Here is a 12,223-nt window from a genome sequence, read left to right on the forward strand (position 1 = left end):
ATATTCATAAATAAATAAATCGATATTTATCCGATTCCCCTTTTATTTATCTTCTTTGAAGCAACGTGGCAGCAAGAAAAAAAGAACCGAAGACTGCTACAGGATATATATTTCTGATGTGACGGTTGCGAATGCTGTGTGAACAAATCTGGCCTTAGCTAAATTCGGATTTCCTCCCCCATACACCAACAGCCTGTTGCAGTCATGCATTGGGAATGCCTCCCATCACAATGTATAAGTACGGGAGATATTCTCGATGTGCGATTGTAAATCTGTGAAATTGGTGAGAAGCACGCAAATCCAGTCTTATCAGGCCATTTGCAATTTTGCATTAAGCCATGTGTGCAATTGAGAATCAGAAACGCACCACTTGGCATTGGTGGGTCCTATTGAATAAGGTTCAAAGTGTCAAACTATCAATACATATTAGTCCGTATGGATCCATATGTATCGTGCCATGGCTTCTCGATATGCCCTATAGGGTTGCATGGATCATGTTCGGATCCAGTCCCTTTTCAGACCCATAAATTCCAGCCCGATCCATCTGAAGATCCAAAACGCTATATTGTCCCAAATCTTCGATTCCAACGGAATCGGAGAGAGAGACAGAGAGTGGGCGTCTTGTCTTAACCGCTCGACTCTTCTCCACACTCTAATTTCGTGGATATTAACGGTGCAGTGGTGGTCCAACTCTCTCTCTCTCTCTCTCTCTCTGTGTGTGAAATGATTTACCGCTATTAATATCGCTTTAAATTCTGCTGAGTTCGTAAGAGGATAGGGAGATGGTGGTAGTGGGATGTTGTTGCTTCAACCAATCTCATGGGATTGGGTGTTTGTTCGTGTTTGACATGAGTCTATTTTCTTATACTGTAGTTGGAAAAACTTGCCATTCAAAGATTTCACTGTGCTCTGGATTGACCAAGGAAAATAGAGACGGAATTAGAGTTATTTCCCATAAAAAGAAGAGAGATGGGATTAATTTCGTTACTCGAGCTGGAATTTCTGGTTTCTTTTCGTCGGATATTCATTTGGACACTCAGGTAATGCTTCAATACTGCCTGCTTGGGGTTACATTAATGTTCATCAATTTCTTCTTTTTCTTGTTCTTGTTTCTTGTTGTAAAAGTAGAAGAACATATATTGTTCTTGTTTTTGTTCTTATTCTTGTTATATGTAACGCTCTTGTTAGGATTTCTGCAAAATAGTGTTTATTCTTAGACTTGATGACCATTAGTTTTGCCAATGAGATCAAGTACTTAATTTCTTTTCTTTTCTTTTCTTTTTCTTTTTTTTTTTTTTCCTTTGGCTTCAACAATGAACCAAAATGTAATCATTAAGATACTCCCATATCCTATAAGTGGAATCGGTACCAGAAAAGTTTAATTGTTATATAGGGAGTTGAACCTCCAGTAGAGAGAAACATATCTTTAAAGGTTGAAGTATTAATTACCAACCTTTGAATCATAATAAGCGAGTAACCAGTTGGTCGTAGAAACCTGAATACTTTGTTTATTGTAGGCATTGGTATTATATCTCATGCCTTTTATCATGCTGCTATATTCTATCCAATCTGGGGGCTTTTGAAAGATGCATCTTATATGAGTAGATATGTGCGACTTAAGTCCTCTCTTTAATACTACTTTTAGGTTTATTGGCTATGGGAATATACAGTCAACATATGACTGTTGAGAAGATGTTACTGTCAAGAAGATACAGATCTAATGCATGTGTTACAAATGCTTACTTGCTTACCTGTCAACTGATTTTCCATTGTATATAGGAATTTATGTGGGGAAAATACTTATTACCAGTTTTTGGATGGAAATAGCAGTTTATTTTCTCATTATTTTTGTTTTTCTTGTTTCCTTGGGAGAATGAAGTATATATGGAAACTGGGAAGAGATCAACAAATTGGATTGCCATTTGTAAGAATTAGTCTCCTTTATTTTGTATTTGCCATTTAGATGATGATGATGGTGATTCTGTTGAGCAATTGAGAGCTTATGCTTACCTTATCATGATTACCTCTACGTATTTACAGCTGTATCTTCTGAATTCAGCATATAATCATGTATCCAACTAAACTCAACTCAACCTCCTAATTCAACTGTTTAATGATTCCTACAAAATCCTGTATGCATTGTGCTTTATCAAGAGCCATGTTTTCTGTCAAATTTCAAGTCCTTAGACAATTTCTTACCACTTTAGGCTATGTTTTATCTGATCTTCCCCATGCCATTTTACAGCCCTCTACTTGTGCCAAGTCACCCCTCATTGGTGCAGTCATTGGTTGTTTGTGCACATGACTTGACTATCTCAGTTGTCTTTTTCTCCTCTTGTCAGCAATTGGGGTTATTATTCCTAAGTCCTCTTTAATACGTTCATTTCTAATTATGTCATTTCTAGCCTTGCAATTTGTCGATCTTAGCTACAGTTGTTTCTTGTATATGTTGTTTCTTAGTTGCAAGCATTCTGTCCTGTATGACAATGCTAGTTTTGTAGTTTTCTCATAAAATTTTCTTTTTAGTCTCAGTGGTATATGGTGGTTACATAGCATAGCAGATGCACCTCTCAACTTCAACCACCATGCTCTAATTCTATAGACAGCGTTCTTTTTAACTTCATTATGTGTGATTGATTCAATTAGTAAGGGGTATCTCTTGATCATCAATCTGAAGTGCACACCGTTGTTATTAACATTTTCACTAAAATTGCAATACATGCATTCTATCTTATTCTAACTTATCTTGAAACATTCTGATTCTAAAGCATCTCTCCATTATTTGAGCTTTGCATTCATCCCTTCTTTAGCTTAATTGATCAATATTTTATCATTAAGAAACAATGTTGACCACTGGATATCCTTCTGTAAATGTCTAGGTAATTCATTCTTAACTAATGCAAGAAGACAATGGACCAAGTACTGATCTTTGGTGTAAAAACATTATAATTCTCGCATCTTCCCTTGAGTTTTAATATTTGAGCACTTCTTTCTTTTATTTCTAGTGTAGCAGATAATTTACAATTTATCTTTCTGTAGGTAGATAGTTTAACTGCTGTTTCTCATGGCATTGCTTAGTGGAATTATAGTGACTTAAGGAGCATTACTTCTCTAGTCATAGACTGACACAGATTGTTTGTTTGGATTTGAAGACCTTCCAATCTCAAGATTCATCTCAGTTGTCTCGGATTGGTCCTGTCCCTGGGGACATTGCTGAAATTGAAGCATATTGTAGAATCTTTAGAGCTGCAGAGCAGCTTCATATTGCTACCATGGACACATTATGCAACCCATTGACTGGAGAATGTACTGTTTCGTATGACCTCCCATCAGAGGAGAAGCCATTGTTGGAAGACAAAGTAGCAGCAGTTCTTGGTTCCATTGTAGCTCTTCTAAATAAAGGAAGGGCAGAAGTTCTTTCTGGGAGGTCTGCTTCCATGAATTCCTTTCGAGTTGTTAATGTAAATTCCTTGGAAGATAATCTTCCACCACTTGCCATTTTCAGGGGTGAGATGAAAAGGTGTTGCGAGAGTTTGCATATTGCTCTTGAGAACTATTTGGTACCATCTGACAGCAGAAGTACCAATGTATGGAGGAAGTTACAGAGGTTAAAGAATGTCTGTTATGATGTTGGTTTCCCTCGTATGGATGATTATCCCTGCCAAACAATGTTTGCAAACTGGGATCCTGTTTATCTATCCACAACTAAAGAAGATGCTACATCCAAAAATTCAATAGCTTTCTGGAAGGGTGGTCAAATAACAGATGAAGGTTTGAAGTGGTTAATAGAAAGAGGATTTAAAACTATTGTAGATCTTAGAGCAGAGATTGTCAAGGATGACTTCTATCAAGAGGCTATTAATGATGCTGTCTTGCAGGGAAAAGTTGAAGTGGTAAAATTGCCAGTTGAAGTCAGAACTGCACCTTCAATGGATCAGGTTGAAAAATTTGCATCCTTAGTATCAGATTCCAACAGAAGGCCACTTTATCTTCATAGCCAGGTAGGTGTTTGGAGGACTTCTGCGATGGTCTCAAGATGGAGGCAGTACACAGTTCGCTCTTATATGCAGTCTGTCTCAAATAACCCAACCATTCCCACTGAAAGTCATTCCAAAGATACAGAAAGAAAAGGAGATCCACAGACATCATTCAAACTAAAAGCAGACATGCATTTGGAAAATGAGAATGTTTCACTTTTTAAGGGTTTGAATGCCACCAACAGTGCTAATGAGATATCTGGTGAAGTTTCTTTATCCCTTGAGAAAGGTCATACTGGAAATGGAACCCATAGAAACTTTATTTCTTCTCAGTATAGCACATCAGTACAGGGGATTAGTGTCACTGGAGAAGAGGTAAGGTCTCCTGAAGGCTTCTGGAGGGAAATTGATCCGCTGAAGTCTCAGTTCCCAATCTGTGATGTTTTCTCCAGAAGAGAGATGTCTAGGTTTTTCAAAAATAAGAAGATCTCACCTCCCACTTTTTTAGATTATAAATGGAAAAGATTTGGGGTATCAGAATTCTCTGGAGGGACAATTACAAAGGCAGAACAGAACAATGAAAGTATTGGGACTCCTCATATATTAGAGCTGGAGAAGGAAAGAATTTCAAATGGGTCATTTCATGGTAAAAGTTCATATTCAGAGCCCCAAAACTCTTCTGATGGAGATAGATCCATTTCTATTTCTGCAAGTGTGAATGGATTTTCCAAAATGGGAGATCTTGCTGGGATTGAAAAGCGTTATAACTTGAAAAAGAGTCTTACATCTACAGCTATTAAAGAGCATCTGGATAATGTGGACAGAAATATTACATCTACAAGTGTTAAGGAGGACCAAATGGGTAATGGTAAAGCCTCCTCAGCTTCAGCTAGTGATGGTTTAGAAATTGTTGATGGGAATATGTGTGCTTCTACAACTGGTGTTGTAAGAGTGCAATCAAGAAAGAAAGCAGAGATGTTCTTAGTCCGCACAGATGGATTTACTTGCACTAGGGAAAAAGTAACAGAATCCTCCCTTGCCTTCACTCATCCCAGCACACAGCAGCAGATGCTTATGTGGAAATCGACACCAAAAACTGTACTATTGTTGAAGAAATTGGGGCATGAGCTCATGGAAGAAACTAAGAAGGTACCATGTCAATTTCTTGGTATTCTTTAAAAAAAAATAATCTTTACCTTTATTCAGTAGCTATAATTATTTATTGGCATTGAAGAATGATAACTGTGTAACACTGCAGATGTTCCCAAGATTTAGAAGATGATCATAGTTCAGCTGTGAGTAATGGCAAACAATAGAGAAACACAAGTAAATTATAGGTTTGGGTATACGAAAAGATGAAATATAATAAGCTAAGCATTGGAAATTTGAGATTTTCATAAGCTGAATTCCAGTTTGCACATCATTAACTTTCACTTCATTTATTTGGCTACTCAGCATGGATCATTAATAGGGTATGTTGCTTGATGTAGTGGTAAACTTTATGCTGACAAGTGCAAGAACACAGGTTTGAGTCTGAGTGTGGCTACTTTGTGCAAAAAATATATAAAAAAATGAAATATAATAAGCTAAGCATTGGAAATTTGAGATTTTCATAAGCTGAATTCCAGTTTGCACATCATTAACTTTCACTTCATTTATTTGGCTACTCAGCATGGATCATTAATAGGGTATGTTGCTTGATGTAGTGGTAAACTTTATGCTGACAAGTGCAAGAACACAGGTTTGAGTCTGAGTGTGGCTACTTTGTGCAAAAAATATATAAAAAAAGCTAAAGGTTATGTCCATGTACAGTCCACCCCTACCGATACCCCAAATCTCTGGGACCAACAATGGGTAATGGCCTTTTAGTACAGATCATGGGTAGCCACTTCTCATGCTTCTATTGTCCACTCTTGATATACAAGTTTACTATGTTTAACCATGTTTACTTCTAAAGCAATTGAAAACCACAATTGTGGTAACCATCCATGCAAATAACAGAAAAAATTATTGATTGAAAAAAGGAATCAATTAACTTGAGCATATAATATAGGAAGAAGCATACCTCGATATTCTTCTTTAAGTTGAGAACACCATATTATAAATGCTTAAATCTTTTGAAGCCATAAAAAGTGTTTTCTACTTCTACCCAGAACTGCTTTCTTTAATTGATAAGAGAAAGTACATTATACAGACAAGCAAGAATAGTTTACAAGGAATATATAATTGTACTAGAACTGATCAAGAATTCAAGGAATTCAAAAAGAATAAGCTTTATGTGGAGGCTCTATAACTTGATGTATCTTATTAGTATAGTCCTTGTTGTACATTACTTATACTTCTTATTCTTCTTTTCTCTTTCAGCCCTATATGGGCATTTTTGTAATTGTACATATCTTCTAATATATAAGAGACTCTTTGAGGTGGGAGTTATTCACTCTTGACACCTCTAAGATTATTCTTGCTCTTCTCTCTATTCAGACAAGAGTGTTGACATGGTATCAGAGCAGGTTACTCTCTGATCTATTTTTTCTCTTGTGAAACTCACTAGTAACAGTAATCCTGTCATATTAGGGCTGTTTTGATCAATCCTTTTCTGTTTAGTCTTCTTTGCGCAACCAGCAGGAGAGACTTCATTAGATCTCTCTTGTGAGACATTGGTTCGAGGCCAAACTTCAGATCTGGTGTCGCCTAGACCTGATCTATTCTTCCTACAAACAACATCTGATTTGGTAAAGTTTTCGAAGGAGTTCTGACCTTCTTGGGGCAGCAACACTGTACAGTTTCATTTTCTGGACTGCAACAACTTTGGACTTCAGATCTGGTGTTGCCTAGACCTGATCTATTCTACCTATAAACAACATCTGATTTGGTGAAGTTTTCGAAGGAGTTTTGATCTTCTTCTTGGGGTTGTACCACTGTACAGTTTTCTTTTTTGGACTTCAGGCCTTCTACATCAGCCTGTGATTTGAGTTTTTCTCTTCAGATTGAAGGGTTCTCTCAAGCTCTTCTTAATCCTACACTCAGTTTTTGGTTTGGAGATTTCTAGGGACTGTTTCGATCAGCACAAGATATTTCCTTATTCTTGAAAAAGACACCTGATGTGTTGGTAAATCACAGTTTTCTCTCAATCGGCTGACTCGATCAACCTATAACCCTAGATCTGGTGTCGTCCTAGGGTTTTCTTGCTTCCCATTTATTTGATTCAGACTTCAAATTCATATTTGAAGGGTTTTAGACTTGATAGTCTTAAAACTTACCTTTTTGGACTGTCATCTTGAGTTCTTGATTGCTGAATTGTCTCTGATATCCTTGTGCCTGGACTGCTGCTTTCTTGCTGAAATGGCCTCTAATAGAGAAGATATTATTCCTATAAAACTGGAAGGATCAACCTATGGAGTTGACACTGCTGCTGTAGCACATGGCAGTAAGAAATCTACTATTGGTGGTGATTCTTTTGTTAAAGCTGATTCTCTGGCATCTATGGTTGAGGAAAACATTCGACAACTGGTAACTTCTGCTCTTGCCTCTACTCTTTCGGCTACTGGCTTACCTAATGAGTTTTTTGGTTATTGTGCTTTTTCTTCTCATACTTGGATCATTGACTCTAGAGCTACCAACCACATCACAGGAGATTACCCTAACCAACCAAGTAACTTTACTAAAACCCATCACAAACATATTGTTACTACCAATGGTGAAAAGTTAAACATCATTGGTAGTAGTGATCTGTCTCTTAAGCTTTCACCCACTGCATCTTTCCCTCTTAGCAGGACCCTTCTTGTTCCTATTCTCACTACAAATTTGATGAAGGTAGCATTCTAATCTTCTCTCAAGATGGATGTTTGATTCAGGACCGGAACACTGGGAAGGTGAAAGGGAAGGGGTGTGGGTTGGGCCGTCTGTTTGGATTGGAGTTCGAGAAGCCTCAAACAGCAACATCATCAGTTTATTTAAGTTCCTCCACTTCTAGTTCCTTTCCGAGTCATAGAAATAATGTTTGGGACTTATGGCATAAACATTTAGGTCATTTACATTATGAAAAAATTAAAACTTTTGTTTGATTCAGGCCTTATTAAGAATAAAGTTTCTTCCTTGCACACCTTTGATACATCTTGTGTTTCTTGTTGCTTAAGTAAGAGTCGTACCTTACCATTTCCTCACATATCTGAGCATGCTACCTCTCCCTTCGAGCTTATATATAGTGATGTCTGGACTGCTTTTGTCTCTTCTCGGCTTGGATACAAATATTTTGTATCATTCATTGATGATTGTACCGGGTACACATGGATATACTTTCTTCACCACAAGTCTGAGGTGTTTCCAACATTTAAGTTGTTTCATACTATGGTGCGGGTTCGGTTTCAATCACAAGTGCGTATTCTCCGTTCGGATTCAGGGGGAGAATACACTGATGGGAATTTTTTATCCTATTTGAAGGATCATGGAATACAAGTGCAATGAAGTTGTCCAGATACTCCTTAGTAGAATGGTGTGGCCGAGCGCAAGAATGGACATATCCTTAGTGTTGTGAGGACATTATTGCAGGAGTCCCATACTCCACCTTACTTTTGGGTAGAGTTAGGGCTGTTCATAAGAAGACCCAAACTAACCAAACTGACCAACCCGGTCTGACCCAACCCAAGATGGCCAGATTTTCTTTAGTGTCGGTTAGTTTTGGGTTACTAAAAAGCATAAACCAATGGGTCAGTTCGGTTTTGGTTTCCACACATAAAAACCAAAACCGAACCGACCCGAACCGACTTAGTTCCTAGTTAGTACTTAGTAGTTTGTACCTAACTTAGTTTCTACTTTCTAGTTACTTATAGTTACTTATAGTTACTTATAGTTTCTACTTTCTAGTCTTCACTTTAGGAATGCCATTAATGGCAAGCATTGCAAGACAAGGAATGCCATTAATGCCATTAATAGCTTCTTGCATTTTTTTGGAAGGTTTAAAGAAAGGATCCTATTCTCTAAGGTCCTTTACACCAAATAGGTAATTACAATTAGGTGTCTTTTTTACTTAGATTAGAAGCCTTCTTAAGAATTCCAAATTTCAGTCTTCTTTTTCTAACACAATTTGACTTTCTCTTTTCTTGGTAACTTCTAACTTGGTCCGCCCTTACTCCCTTAGCCCCTAAACTCAAGCACTCAAACCGACCCAAACCAACTCAAACCGATCAGGTCGGTTTTGGTTTTATTGTCAGGCAACCTGACCAGGTCGGGTCAGTTGGAAAGTGTTATAATTCAGGTCTGCCTTAGAGTTCGGCCTGACTGAGTTCTGTTATGTAGAAAAAGAAAAAGTGATAAAGAAAGAGAGAAAGAGAGAAAGAGAGAAGAGAGAATTTTGGTTCGAACTGAAAGAGTCAACATGACTTCTCCCAGTCGGCCAATAAGTATTTATATTATTATTAAAACATGACTGTAAAGACCTATGTGCCCTTACTTAAGTTAAGAGCACATGTTTCAACACAACATTACAGATCAGCAACATCAATCAAGGTATAAAGACAGAAATATCCCTACGCTAACACTCCCCGATTCAAGCCTTTTGTAAATAAGTCAGCCCACTGATTTCCTGTATTAACATGTGTAGTGTTTAGCTCTCCATTCAGCACCTTCTCCCTCACAAAGTGACAGTCAACCTCAATGTGCTTGGTTCTTTCATGAAACACTAGATTAGAGGAGATATGAACTACAGCCTGATTATCACAATAGAGCTTCATTGGAGTGTTAATGTTGTACCCTACTTCCTGTAGAAGGTTCCTTAGCCACACTAATTCACAAGCGGTATGCGCCATAGCCCTATGTTCTGCTTTTGCACTGCTTCTTGCCACAACCGTCTCCTTCTTACTTTTCCATGTCACCAGGTTACCTCTTAGAAATGTGCAATAGCCTGTAGTAGACCGCCTATCAGACATAGAACCGGCCCAATCAGCATCAGAATACCCTTCTATTTCAAGTTTTCCCCCACTCTTGTATATCAAACCTCGACCCGGGGCCCCTTTTAGATACTTCACAATTCTCAGAACCGCATTCCAATGAGGAACCAGAGGTTTTTGCATGAACTGGCTTACCACACTAACTGCAAATGAGATGTCTGGTCTGGTAATGGTTAGGTAGTTCAGTTTGCCCACAAGTCGTCGGTATCTGCCAAGGTCTTCAAACACTTCACCCATATCACTGCTTAGCTTGGTATTTGTGTCCATGGGTGTTTCAGCTGGTTTGGCACCCAACAAGCCTGTTTCTTCCAGCAAATCAAGCACATACTTCCTCTGGCACAAGTTAATCCCATACTTGGATCTCGCTACCTCTATCCCCAAGGAGTATTTCAGTTTACCTAGATCCTTTGTCTGAAAGTGATCCTGCAGATAAGTCTTCAGCCTGTCAATACCAATGTTATCATTCCCAGTAATAACAATATCATCTACATACACCACCAACAGTATTTTTCCTCTCGGAGAGTCATGACTAAATACAGAATGGTCAACTTTGCACTGTTTCATGCCAAACTTCTTTACCACCTCACTGAACCTACCAAACCATGCTCGAGGAGACTGTTTAAGCCCATATATGGCCTTCCTTAGTCTGCACACCTTACCATCCTCCCCTTGAGCAACAAACCCTGGAGGTTGCTCCTTGTAGACCTCCTCGAGTAAGTCACCATGCAAAAAAGAATTCTTGATATCAAGCTGATATAGTGGCCACTCATACATGGCTGCAAGAGAGATCACAACACGAACTGACCCTATCTTAGCAACCGGTGAGAAGGTCTCTGTGTAGTCAATGCCATAGGTTTGGGAGTACCCTTTTGCAACTAATCGCGCTTTTAGGCGTTCAACACTACCATCAGGCAGATACTTAACCGTATAAACCCACTTACAACCAACAGCTTGCTTTCCAGGAGGAAGAACAGTGAGGTCCCAAGTATGATTATGATGAAGGGCTGAGAGTTCTTCTTCCATGGCACGACACCACCCTGGAGAGGCAAGGGCTTCCTGGACATCTTTAGGAACAATAACTGATGATAACAAGATAACAAACTGGCGATGGGAAGCGGAAAGGTGAGTAAGAGAAACATAATTAGAAATGGGATGAAGGGTGCAAATACGTTTACCTTTCCGCAAAGCAATGGGTAGATCAATCTCAGATGCTAAATGGGGGTCTGGTGCCGGATCCGTCGACGGAGATGTAGCCGGAGGAGTAGTAGCTGGTGCACGTGGGCGATGTGTATACACATGATGGATAGGTGGGCGTTCAACAGGTGGTGGCACCGGAGGCAAGGATTTGGTCACGACTGGAACAAAGGGAGGAGGATCGACAACGGGAAGTGGAAGAGGAGGAGGTGATGAGGAGGAAGAAGCATCACCAGACCCCAAAAAGAACGGAGTAGACTCAAAGAAACTGACATCAGCACACACAAAGGACCGTCGAGAATAAGGATGGTAACACCTATACCCTTTCTGGGTTCGAGAATAGCCAAGGAAGATGCACTTGAGAGAACGGGCATCAAACTTGTCGTTCCCGGGACCTAGATTATGAACAAAACAGACACACCCAAAAACTCTCGGCGTAAGAGGGAACGGAGACAAAGTGGGAAACAAGACCTGAAACGGAGACTGACCATCAAGGATGAACGTGGGCATCCGATTAATCAGAAAACAAGAGGTAAGCACTGCATCACTCCAAAAAGATTTGGGAACATGCATGTGATGCATTAGGGATCTTGCTGTTTCAAGGAGATGGCTATTCTTTCTCTCAGCCACCCCGTTTTGTTGTGGGGTGTAGGTACACGACGTCTGATGTATAATGCCGTGTTGGTCCAGGTATTCCTGAAATGATGAGGATAAATATTCGCGGCCATTATCAGAACGAAAAACTTTGACGTGGGTACCAAATTGGTTACGAATTTCAGCATAAAATTTTTGAAAAATGGTAAACAATTCACTTCTTTCTTTCATTAAATAGAGCCACGTCATCCTTGAAAAATCATCTACAAAAATGACAAAATATCTGTATCCATTATATGACATTACTTTATAAGGACCCCAAACATCTGAATGAACTAAAGAAAAAGGACTCGACACACGGTTATCAACCCCAGAACTAAAGGGAACACGATGGTGTTTCCTAAACTGACACAACTCACAATCGAAAACAGAAAGCTGACTCAAGGACGGAACCAAGGACTTCAAGACTTTGAGCGACGGATGACCAAATCGGCAATGCCACTGGAGAGGAAA

At 39.1% G+C, this 12,223-nt stretch overlaps 1 protein-coding gene across 3 annotated transcripts in view; it reads left to right on the forward strand.

Annotated features, from left to right (window-relative positions):
* The first annotated feature begins 591 nt into the window (after window positions 1-591).
* The window catches only part of LOC104606668 (NAD kinase 2, chloroplastic-like), a 42,501-nt gene continuing 30,869 nt past the window's right edge, over window positions 592-12,223 (forward strand). The window contains exons 1-3 of one of the 3 annotated variants that reach the window (XM_010271983.3): window positions 593-1,040; window positions 3,153-3,427; window positions 3,506-5,126. In XM_010271983.3, coding sequence (XP_010270285.1) covers window positions 783-1,040; window positions 3,153-3,427; window positions 3,506-5,126 — 2,154 coding nt within the window. In that variant the 5' untranslated portion in view covers window positions 593-782. Of the gene's footprint in view, window positions 1,041-3,152; window positions 5,127-12,223 lie in introns of all 3 variants that reach the window. The other 2 variants (XM_088888395.1, XM_010271982.3) reach the window with 2 other exon arrangements.

The sequence above is a fragment of the Nelumbo nucifera genome, chromosome 5 (assembly GCF_055504915.1).
Source record: "Nelumbo nucifera cultivar China Antique chromosome 5, China Antique-T2T, whole genome shotgun sequence".
Taxonomy (NCBI): Eukaryota; Viridiplantae; Streptophyta; class Magnoliopsida; order Proteales; family Nelumbonaceae; genus Nelumbo; species Nelumbo nucifera.